This window comes from Chrysochloris asiatica, unplaced genomic scaffold (assembly GCF_000296735.1).
Source record: "Chrysochloris asiatica unplaced genomic scaffold, ChrAsi1.0 scaffold00013, whole genome shotgun sequence".
NCBI classification, from domain to species: Eukaryota; Metazoa; Chordata; class Mammalia; order Afrosoricida; family Chrysochloridae; genus Chrysochloris; species Chrysochloris asiatica.
In genome coordinates this window covers 10,352,404-10,364,691 of record NW_006408531.1, presented here as the reverse complement: position 1 = coordinate 10,364,691, position 12,288 = coordinate 10,352,404, and the positions used below count along the sequence as shown (strand labels likewise).

Below are 12,288 nucleotides of genomic sequence, written 5' to 3'. Positions count from 1 at the left end.
TTCATGCAACCAACTAATGCAATTTTGCCTTTCACTCGTAAATCTGAATGCAGTTCAGTCATGTGAAACCATCTACAAAATCCACAAGATTAAGCAGTTTGCCAAGATTAATATCTAACAGTTGAGCACTGGAGAAAGTGAGGAAGGAGTCAAAACAAAGAACAACAACAAAAAAGACCAAATTAGCTAGATATTTCAACTACATAAGGGAGGTGAATGTCAAGGCTACAAAAACGAAACAAAAACTGGGGAGGGGAAAAAAAAAAAAAAAGTGGCAGCAATTTTTTTAAACCAATTTGTACAAGTTTATAGTTTACTTTGTTTCCAAGTTCTCAAACCTTTCAAGATCTGAAAAGCGAGATACTGTGTCTAAGGGAATGTTTTTTTGTGGGGTTTTTTTTTTTTTTTTTTTTTTTTTTTTTTTAATTCACACTGAAGAAGTGAGGGGTTTGATTTTTTTCGCCGGGCTTTTCGAACGAGTCAACAGCTTACTCTGCTGGGCTGCTGTTTGCACACGAAGTCCGTCATAAAATCAAACTCGTTTTGCCCCAGCCAGAGTTCGGGCAGCTCCTTGATGCGGTCCAAACCCATTTCTATCACTAACGACATGAGCACTTCCTCGTCGATGAAATCAGTGTCTATGACATTGGGCGGCAGCATTGCAGCAGGGACGTGGGCCACGGAGGCGGGCATGTTGCTGCCGCTGCCGCCGCCGCTATTGCTGCTGCCCGCGCCGCCCGAGGTGCCGCCGGAGCCGCCAGGGGTGCTGCTGCCGCCCGAGCCGCCGGGGGTGCTGCTGCTGCCGCTGTGCTTGGGGTTGCAATCTCGGAAGTGCTGATTTGTACCGTTCATCTGGTGGCCTGCAGCAGGGTGCAAATCCGGCATGTAGTGGTTGTGGGGGTAGGGGTGGTGGTTGAAATACTGGTTGTTGAGCTTTTGCAGCTGCATGCTGGCCGGCAGGGAGCCTCCCTGGCTGGCCACCGGGGGGCCCATGAACTGGGAGTTGTTAAACCGGGCCGCGGGGGCCAGCGCGCTCGGGGGGTGCCCTCCATTCACAGTCCCTGGCCCCATGGCGTGCCTGATGCCGCTGGTGGCATTCAGGTTCCCCGCACCGTAGTGTATGTGCTCGCCCATGAGGGCGTTGAAGGCGTGTTGGGGCTGCTGCTGCTGGTGGTGGTGGGGGCTCGGGAACTGCCCCATGCCCATGCGGTGGGCAGGGTGGTGGTGCAGCCCGTTGGTGCCGTCGGGGAAGCGCCCGTGGTTCATGGCCATCATATGGTCTGCCATTTCCAGTCCTGGAAGTGAAAGGAGCAGACGATAAGCACGGCGCCACACGTGTCGCCCACCACAGCGCACCCCACTTTTTTCTCGCTTCTGTCCCCCAGACTCCCCGCGCGCACGTCTCCGGGAATCCACTCGACTGTGCACCGGGATTCGCAACCACAGCGGACCTGCCACCCTCCCCGGGCCGGACGCTGCACACACACAGCCCCTTCCCCTGCGATCAGGCTGGGGGACCCGGCCCACACCCCCTCTGCTCCCCGAAGTGGCCTAATAAAGGAAGTGCCCCGGAGCCGGCTGCGAACTTGAGACATTAAACCAGCCTCCTCATCCTGTTGTTACACATCCTGTTGTTATTCCCCAGCTCCGCCTCACGCTCTTCCTCCGGGCAAACCCTGCCCTCGGAGGACGGCGCTGCCAGCAGCCCCGCCGGCTTCGCCCGCCGCGCTCACCTTCCGTCTTTGCGATTTCTGCTCCGAAGACCGAGGGCGGGATCGTCGGGTCCAGGGCCGGCTCAGCAGCACATAGAGGGGACCTTCCGGGCGTGCGGGGCGCTCGCGGGCGCGAGTTCGGCTCCTAGGTCTCGCAGCGGCCGCTGGTGCAGGAATGGAGCCGTTCCCTTTTATTTCCCCTCCGCTGCCCTCACAGCTCTGCGAGGCCGCCCGGCATCTGCCAACAATGAGCTGTGTTTCTTCGGGCTTTGGCCACAGTTAATATAAGCCTTTAGGAAGGGCGGAGCGAGAGCCTCCCCTATCGGTGAGCACCAACACACGGATTTTGGAGTTTCGGCACTCTGGACTGGGTTCTGGAGCCGCGGCCCCGCGGCCGGCGGCACGTGCGCAGAGGCTGCGGCTGCCCCGCCCCCTCTTGTTTCCTTGCGGTTCAGAAACGTGGGGTCGTCCATGCCGCCCCCGGAGGGGGACAATCTTCCCTGTTCCCGCAGCCCGAGGGTGGCGTTTGCCCGGAGAAGAGCGAGGCAAATTCGCCGGCCCCTACGGCCGATTCCCATCCCCAGCTCGTCCACCCGTTTCACCTAGCGGTTTGGTGTGCGCTCTATAGGATTAAGGGGGTTCGCTTGACGCCCCAGCCCTCTAAAGTGTCCTGCACCCCGGTTTTGCAGACGCCCTCCCGGGCTGCGCAGACGGGCTGTGCTTCCCGGGACACATCTCGCCCCCTCCCCCGAGCGCGCTCTCCTGGGCCGTGCCTTTGTGTAGGGGGGGTGCAGCCTGTAAACACATCTCGAGCTGCTGAGTGCAGATGCATTTTTTTCCACTCCTTTCAAGGACAGGGGCTGGGGGCGGGGAGCAGAGGCGGCTGCAGGTGGACGGAGCGCGCTCGCGCGCCCGGCCGCCCCAGGCCCACTCCCGCTGATCCAATCCGCACTTTGGGACCTGCCGCCGCTCCCCGGGTACGTGTGCTTCTGCTAAGTTTGCGTTTGCTGCTCTTGGTAGCTTTGGCATCCGAGCTGAGGCGTCTCTGCTCTGTAAACAAACTCAGCGATCCTCGTCCCCAGATCCACCTTTTTGCACATACAGTTTCTTGCTTCTGCTGTTGCCCTTGATCCGGGAGGTGGGGGTGTGTGCAAACTTGCACAGCCTCCCTCCGGGCTCTGCCTGACGGTTTGGGGTTGATTTAGAAGCGAATGGATTTGTAATTAAGAAATTCAAGGGCTGAAGAAGGCTGCTGTTTCTGGAAAAGGAAAACAAATAGATAACATGGTAATCGCTTTGTAAATAAAGTCGTTCTGGAGGTGGGCACGTAGCTGCATGTCCCGTATGGCACTGTTCGCGCGCGCGCGCACGCGGCGGGGACTGGCTTTTCAGTAAAATTGTTCGCTGGGGCAATCCCCCAAAAAACCATTGCCCTCCAGTGATAGGGCCTCATAGCAACCCGATAGGACAGAGTAGAACTTCCTCAGAACGGTTTCCAAGGCCCTAACCGAAGCCGACTGCCACATTTGTCTCTCTCAGTGTGGGTTCGAACCACCGACCTGCCCATTAGCAGCTCAGGGTTTCACCACTGAAGGATAATATTAACCTTGCTTCCCAGAACTGCACAACTTTCGGGTCGTCCATTTGACTCACTGACTTGCCAAAAAAACAAAAACAAAACCACCGTAACACAGGTCTGGACTGCTACCCTTCGAAGCTTGTTTGTTTTCTCGCAAGGGGAAGCCGAGATGTTTCCCAACATCACTAGGAGGCTGCCTGAGCTTTTTAATATTGCTCTTTATGTAGTAATACCGAGTTTAGCGCTCCGAATAAGGATTTCTGTTCCGATTTGTTTCTTCATAACTGGATAACCATTGAAGACTTCCTGCTGCACAGAGGGTGTGTTTTTTTGTTGTTTTTTTTCTCCCTTTCTCCTGCTCACATGACTTTTGTTGTTGTTGCTCTTTAGAAGTTATTGCTTGAGGAATGGGAATCTGTAACATTTCCCCATTCAGGAATTTGCAAGAGACCCAATTCATCTGTTACCTCGCTGTCATATATCTATCTCTATATATTTGTTGTTGTTAAGTACCGTGGAGTCGGCTTCGACTCATAGTGACCCTGCACAGGGTTTCCGAGGCTGCAAATCTTTACGGGAGCAGAAAGCCTCGTCTTTCTCCCGCGGAACAGTTATATATATTAATATATATATACATATCCTGTTTTTAAGTGCCACGGAGTGGTTTCTGACTCATAGCCATACTGTATAGGGTTTCCAAGGAGTGGCTGGTGGGTTTGAACTACTGGTTCAGTGGTGTTTATCCTATAGTGTAGAGTGCCACAGCAGGACTGTACCTGAATTTATGAAAGAGTTGTTGTTGTTAGGTGCCATCGAGTGAGGTACCGACTCATAGCGAGAGAGCGAAATAAGAGTCCTGGTGTGACCTTGTAGGATAAGCACTGGACTGCTAACCTGAAATCTGGCAGTTCAAGCCCATCAGCTGCTCATTAGAAACCCTATACCGGTTCCTATGAATTGCGTGGCAACGATATATATATATATATATATAGATAGAGAGAGAGAGAGAGAGAGAGAGAGAGAGAGAGAGAGAGAGAGAGAGAGATTGTTGTTAAGTGCAGTTGGTTGCAACTCTCTATAGGGCTTTCAAGGAGCATGGCAGATTTGAACTGCTGACCTTGCAGTTGAAATCGACCTTGTGGTCCAGAGCTTATTCTATAGCACCACACCAGGACTCCATATATACAATGCAACACCAGGTCTCTCTCTCTCTGTCTATACTGGTTGTAAAGTGTTGTTGAGTCAGTTCAAACTCATAACAACCCTGTATAGGATTTCCAAAGAGCGGCTGATGAGTTTGAACCACTGACCCTGTGGTTCAAACTGGCCTTGTAGTCCAGTGCTTTATCCTATAGCACCACAGCAGGACTACACACATACACACATTTATGACTGAATATAGATTTTCAGTAGGATAATCAGTAGACTGCTACCCACAATGGAACATGCCAGCCTCTCTGTGGGAGAGAGATGAGGCTTTCTACTTCTGTACAGATTTACGGCCTTGGAAAACTGACAGAGGGTCACTATGAGTTGGATGACTAGATGCACTTAACAATAAGGAATATGTTCTATATTTGTTGATATTAAGTGCCATAGAGTTAATTCCTGTATCTAGTTTCTGAGGAGCAGCTGGTGGGCTCAATTGTTAACCTTGCATTTAGTGGTTTAATGCTTGTCCTATAGTGCTATACCAGGACTCTGGTGGCACAGTGGTTATGAGTCAGGCGGCTAATCTCAAGGTCAGCAGTTCGAAATTAGCAGCGTTCCGTGGAAGAAAGATGAGGCTTTCTGCTCCTGAAAAAAGATTTACAGCCTCACAAACTCTATTCAGGGTCGCTATGAGTTGGAACCGACTCCAAGGCACATAACCACCAAGTGGTGGTTATGTGCCTTGGAGTCGGTTCCAACTCATAGCGACCCTGAATAACATTTTCCAGGAGCAGCTGGTGAGCTTGAACCTCTGACTTTGCAGTTCAAATTGACCTTACAGTCTAGGACATTAACCCACAGTGCCATACCAATACTCCATATATATGTATATTGGAAACCCCATACAGGAAGTTGAAACCAACTTGACAGCACTTAACAACAACATAAATGTATGTATACATATTAAATATTATTTTCCTCCTTTTCTTCCTTTTCCAGGATCTCCAGCATTTACAACAGTGTATGTAATACTTTTTAAAACCTCAAAATATTTACTTTTTGGAAACTCTTGCACAGAACACATTGCATTGTATTTGCACAAATTCTCTGGTCTCCTGCCCACTCACTGTCCCTATGGGTGGGAAATGGACAGACAACTACAGAATCCAAGGCCTGGAAGAGAAGTGAAGGGGCTACTTCCTATCAAAAAATTAAACTCCAAAATATTGGTCAACCCCAAATTGCCAAAAAGATTGTTTACTTCCCTTAGTTATTACTGCAGTCTTGCAACACAAGGAATAGCCCTTGAATGCCTAATCTAAATTCCTCTTGTAACTATTAAGGAAAGGTGCAGCACAATTCAACTCCAGTGGCTTCACAAACGATTGGGAAATCCCTCTAAAAGGTCACCCACCATCCCCCATCCCTTAAAGGAGAAAAAAAAAAGTTTCTGGAAATAGCTGGTTGGAAGAGAACACCAGTTGGTGTTTAATTGTCCAGTTGTCCATGCCTACGTGTCACAGTAGAACTATGCTTCATAGGGCTTGCAATGACTGACCCTTCTTAAATAGATTGCAGGCCTTTCTTTCTGTGTGCCTCTGGGTAGCCTTGAACAGCAGCTACAATACCGCCAGTTGGAAATAGCATGAGCATTTCATTTATTCATCCAATCAATGAATATTTCCTAAATATCAGGTGCTTTAATAGTGCTGAGAGGACAGGACAGGACAGGAACTCATGGTCAAAAGGAGACAGACAGACAGGCCTCAGGCACACTGTAGTTTAAGCACAAGGGCTATGAAGAATATAGAAGAGAATCCTCTAAGAGAAGTGTGGGGACACCTGGGAAGGCTTCTCAGGAGCTGTGGTATCTCTGAGGTCAGAGAACTAGTAGGTCACACTAGGAAGGGGAAGAACTCCTGGCCAAGTAGTGGATGCAGAGATGACAGAAAGAAGTCCTTAGAGGTGATCTGGGGCAGCACTTTGCAGGCTTTGTTTCCCCAGGCTGAGAAATTTGGGTAGCATTTTGAAGACAATGGGAGGCAGGTGAAGACTTGTGAACCTGCAAGATAAGATCAGATTTGGGTTTTATTGGTTTTATTGGTGCTTTGGAGAATAGATTGAAAACAAAGTAAGACTTGGAAGCAATGAGTCCTGTTAGGGGATAGTTAAGGTGATCCAGGGTCACTTCATTGTTGTTGTTGTTGTTAAGTGCCATTGTGATGTGGGTTCTGACCCTGTATAGGGTTTCTGAGGAGCAGCTGGTGAGCTTGAACTGCCAACCTTGCAGTTCAACCAGCTTTACAGTAAGGTGCATTAACCCACAGCTCCACATCAGGACTCCAGGGTCACTTTAACCAGGGGCTTACTTATCCTGTGACCTAAGTAGTAGCCTGTCTGTGCCTTCTACAGAGCTGACTGGTAGAGAAGCTAAATAACACAAAGTCCTTGCCATGAAGGAATCGAGAGACTGCCTGGAACACATTTTTCAATATCCCGCTGGTCCACATTCTCATTTCTTCATGTTGCTGCTGAAAACCACTTCCACGAGATCTTCCAGATCATCCTACCCAAATAGCAACACCACTCTATCCCTGTTATGTCTTTCTTCTCAGCACTTATCTCCACCCTTGGCATATTGCATTGTGATTGTCTAGTGAGCCACTCCCGAGAACTGCAGCCCCAGGAGAACAAGAGCCTTGACTGTTTTGTTTATTTCATGCCTAAAACAAGTCATGCATAGCATGTATTAGTCTTTTACAAAATAGACCAATGAGTGAATCAATGGATGAATGAAGTATAGCTTAGAGAGGAAGGGAACTCAAAGAAAGGGCTTAGCTTGTGCTTCAAGGGAAATTTTCTGGAGAAGGTGACTCTAAAGGTTGGAGGTAGAAAAATCCAGTGGGAAAGGAGGAGAGTAGCTGAACACCATATGCATTGTAGCCTGACATTCACGTTGGCAAAACTGTAGTCTGTCTGGACAGATGGCTTACCTGGGGATCATTGACAGCTGAGTTTTGGAGGAAGGTCCTTACTGTTGTAAACTTTGATCTAAACATAGCATTTATAGGTCAGCCTTGGGACCCAGCTAAAACCCGAGTCCAGGAAAGGTGGACTGAAGGAGTCATCCTCAAAAGATACATTGAAAGAGCTCTTTGTGTGGTGATGAGATCATGTAATTCCTAACACTGTGCAAGGTCAGCGGTTCAAGTTTACCAGCCTCTCCTTTGAAACCCTATACAGGTCATTATGGGTTGGAATCAACTTGATCATACTTAACAACAATAACAACACTGTGTTGGTACTTTACCTAGATGATCTCCCTGAATCCTCACCCTCATTCTAAGAAGTAGGGATTACTCTCATCACTTTAGGAAGAGAGTGGTATTGCACGATAAGCACTGGATTGCTAACTGCAAGGTTAGCGGTTCCAACCAGCCAGTCACTCCTCAGAACTCTCTACAGGGTCTCTAGGAGTTGGAACTGACTGGATGGCACATAACAACAGCAATTCTGCAGCTCAGAGAGTTAAAACAAGGATGACATGCTGCCTTCTCAAAAGGAGAGTGATAAGGAAATGAAAATGGAGAAAGAGATAAACTTTGGTTGGTCGCGTTCTCCTCTTACTCTCTCTGCAAGGCCTCAGACCTAGGACATAACTGGTGGGAAAAACACTACTCTTACGTTCTTCTACCATCCTCTTGGCCACCATAATGAGGTGGGGTTAGCTATTTGAGCACTAGGTTTGACAGCAATCTCTATTTCTGTCTTTCTCCTTCTCCCTGCTTCCTATTTTTGTCTGTGGTTTGTTGTTGTTAAGTACCATAGAGTCAGTTCTGACCCATAGTGACCCTGAATGGGGTTTCCAAGGCTACAAATCTTTATGGGAGCAGAAAGCCTCATCTTTTCTCCCGCGGAACAGTTGGTAGTTTCAAACTGCTGACCTTGAGGTTAGCAGCCCGATTCGTAACCACAACGCAACCAGAGATCCTTTGTCTGTGGTAAAAAATTCTGTTATTTCACAGGTCTGTAGTTATAACTTGGAATGGGAGCTATTGGTAGAACCAGGATCTTATTTTGGATGGAACTTAGCATCAAGGTCAGGACATGTGGTCAATAATGGCGTCAAAGCCCTGTATGAAACCTTGCATTATCTGTAAGTTAAATAAATAAATACATGGATGCATATGGAAAACAATATAGGCCTATGTTTTTAAGCGTCAGGATTTTGTTCTAGTTTATAAAATACAAATACACTCACTGTTGTGTTTTCTGTCTTTATGTATTTTCTCATTTGATAAATATATATCCATTATCATGTTTTGTTGTTGTTGTTAAGTGCCTTCGAGTCGGTTCCAACCCATAGCGACCCTGTGTAGGGTTTCCGAGGAGCAGCTGGTGAGCTTGAACCACTGACTTTGAAGTTCAAACAGCTTTGCAGTCTGATGCATTAACCAATGGCACCACATGTGGGGGTGTTGAAATGTGTTTATTAAAAAGGGGTCTTTCAAACTGAATCACATCGATACTTGTCTCATCTGAGAAGGTGGTTAAAATAAAGACTCCAGGACATCATCTCTAGACTTTCTGATTCAGCAGGTTGGGAGTGGGATTTGAGGATCTATATATTTGACAACTTCACAACAGCACTTAACAACAACAACATACTTGAAAAACTTTACCTGTTGGTTATAATGTTAATTAGGTTCACAAACTACCAACCTTGTTCACAGGTAGATGACAACTGAGTATAATTCTCACCGGGATTATAAATGCAGCATGAGCCTGTTGTTGTTGCTAAGTGCTGTTGTTAAGTTTCAAATACTTAGATCCTCATAGCCACCCTGGAGTCCTGGTATGGGCTAATGCACCAGACTACAAAGCCATTTGAACTGCAAGGTTGGCAGTTCAAGCTCACCAGCTGCTTCTTGGAAACCCTACACAGGGTTGCTATGAGTTGGAACTGACTTGTCAGCAATTTACAACAACAACAACATAGCAACTTTGTCTAGGGTGTCTGAGGAGTGGCTGATGGGTTTGAATAACCAATCTTGCAGTTTACACAGACTTTTCAATCCAGTGCATTATTATCCTGCAATGCCACACCAGGACTCCTCAGCATGAGCCTATTTCATACCTATTCAGCCCTGTTGCCCTGAATTGCCAGCACATCTATCTGCCCACAAAAGGAATTTTGTCCATCTTTAAAGGTCTAGCTCAGAGGACATCTTCTTTTAAAGCTTGCTTAGTTCTCCAGACTGGAGTCCTGTTGTGCTCCTGTTGGATAATGCACTGGACCGCAAGGTCTGTTTGAGCCACAAAATCGGAGTTTCAAATTTACCAGTCACTTCTCAGAAACCCTATTCAGGGACTTGTCAACAATAAACATTTTCGATAGTAAAAGAATCCAGCTCCTTAAGTGTTCCTGAGCGTTTTGTTCAGATCTTTCTGATTGATTCTAGCCTGAGTTATGGGCATTTGTGCTTTTTTGTAGGTAGCTTCTTCTGGTAGAAGGTTGATGGTAGAAAGTAGCTTGGTGTAGCCAAAGGAACTGCAACATGCCATACACATGGTAAGGATTCTATCAATACTTGGTTAAGAGGGTGACCTTATGAATAGGTTCTTTTTAGATATTTTACGTGTTATTAGTCTATAGATTTAACAATGAACTATAGAGCGTTCACATGGGTTTGAAATTGAATGAGGTTCAACTTTTGGAAGGCAGAAGAAAAATTCAGTAACCTTAACTAATTAGAGAAATGTTCCATCAAAAACAGGTTTATATTAGTAGAGAAAACTGCAAAGGTCCCAGGAGGACAATAACAAATAATATAAATACTGGATGGGAAATTATTGATTACATATAACAACTTCAGAAGAAAAAAAAAAATGAGCTATTGGTTGTTCAAGAGGCAGCAGAGGGATGCTGTTGTTAAGAAGGAAACAGCTTGGAATGTATTACAAAAGAGAGCATCACTTGATAGAGCTGGAAGTAATCCTTTTGCTACACTTGGCTCTTCTTAGACATCACGGTTGGTTTCTAACTTTACATTTTAATAAAGAGTTACAGAAACTAAAGAAGGTTCATTTAAAGAAAAGGAAGTATGTTTTAAAGGGATAGGAAATGGGACTTATGCTGGTTATTTATTCTGGAGCAGAAAAGGCTGACAGGTGACTTAATACATATGTTCTGGTATACACATAGGGAAACTAATATGGTGGATCCTTTCCAGATGTTTTTCTTTCCCACTGAGACAAAGAAAAAAGGAAAGTGTTCTTAAAAAAAGAGCTTTCAATCAGTGTTTTTTGAACTGTGTTCTGCTGATTTTGAGTGTTCTTAGCTCTACCTTTATGTGCTTTCTATATTCATGGTTTCTTGTTTTAAAATGTTATTCTGATGTTAAAGAGTTATGAAAACTTTGGGTAATACACAAGATCTTAGAATTCTAGTTCTGGGTGGGACTTGAAAAATAATCTTATTCAAACTTCCTCATTTTCTAGATGAGAAATCTGAGGTCCTAAAAGGTTAAGTAACTTGCTTATAAAGAATTTCCTAAACATCAGGACTCTAAAACACCAGGACAGATGATCAGAGAGGCCAAAATTCTTGTGAAGATGCCAGTGAAACAGGACAGAGATATGTTGGATGCTTTCGATGGGTCTTTTTCATGACTGGCATTCTATATCATAGATGGGCCAGCTGTAAAAGGCACTTAGGAAATCTGTACCCCATTTCTATTTTTAAAAAAATTCGGGAAATAAAGTCATTTTAAAGTATTTTTTTCCCCAGTTCATAAAAGAACTTCTAGAACTTGAGTGTGAGTTGAGTGAGATCATAGAGCAGGTTGTAGACATAAGATGGTCACCTAACGCAGCTACTCTCTTACTAAATAACCCAGTCAGAGGGGTGGGTTTTCTGGTTTACAACATAATTGTTTTATAATTCTCATTATATGGATTATTATTATCATTTTAATATAGAAAACTAGTTACCAGTTGCCCTGCTTCATGGCAACGCCTTGTGTGTCAGAGTAGAAGTGTGCTCTCTAGGGTTTCAGTGCTATGGTGTTGAGGTGCAGACCACAGGGGATGACATTGTCAGAGGGCGTGACACCAAAATGATTGTCTATAAAAATTTTGTGCAGTGTTTCAGAAGAAGTTTATTATTTTTTATAAAAATATTCCTATAGTTAGTTATAATAACGGAAACATTTTTTCATAAGCCCAGCTTACGTATAACAAAATGCATACCAGGCTAAAACTCTATACCAATTTGTTTTTGAATCATCAACAAGCTGTTGGTACTGGTAGTGGTGTGTCATGGATTCGGTTCTGACTCATAGAGTCTGTCTAGGGTTTCAGAGGCTGCAAATCTTTGCAAGAGCAGAAAGCCTCATCTTTTTCCTCTGGAACGTCAGGCAGTTTCGAACTGATGACCTTGCTTGAGGTTAGCAGGCTGATTCATAACCACTACATTACCAGAGCTCCTTAAGAGGAAGGATTGTTGCTATTGTCGATTGCTGTTGAGTTGGTTCCAACTCATAGTGACCCTGGATAGGGTTTCCGAGAAGTGACTGGTGAGCTTGAACTACCAATTCTGTGGTTCAAACTGACTTTGCAGTCCAGCACATTATCCCACAGTACCACACTAGAACTCCATAAAAGGAAAGATGTTATTGTTTTTGGTAGGTGCCATCGAGTTGGTACTGACTCATAGTGACAATAGAATGAATATGCACAACATAATGAAACACTGCCCAGTCCTGGGCCAACCTCACAATTGTTGCCGCACTTGAGTCCATCGATGCTACCACTTGGCCAATCCATCTCGCTGGGGGTCTTCCT

General features: G+C 45.7%; 1 protein-coding gene across 1 annotated transcript; it reads right to left on the bottom strand.

The window, feature by feature from the left end:
• Positions 1 to 480: 480 nt before the first annotated feature.
• Positions 481 to 1,290, bottom strand: CITED2 (Cbp/p300-interacting transactivator, with Glu/Asp-rich carboxy-terminal domain, 2). Its single transcript, XM_006834617.1, has one exon. The coding sequence runs from the start codon at positions 1,285 to 1,287 to the stop codon at positions 481 to 483; it is 807 nt and encodes a 268-aa protein (XP_006834680.1). The 5' UTR covers positions 1,288 to 1,290.
• Positions 1,291 to 12,288: the final 10,998 nt, after the last annotated feature.

What these genes read in the sequence shown, in the direction of transcription:
- CITED2 (XM_006834617.1), bottom strand. Translation starts at nt 1,287, where the DNA reads ATGGCAGACCATATGATGGCCATGAACCACGGGCGCTTCCCCGACGGC.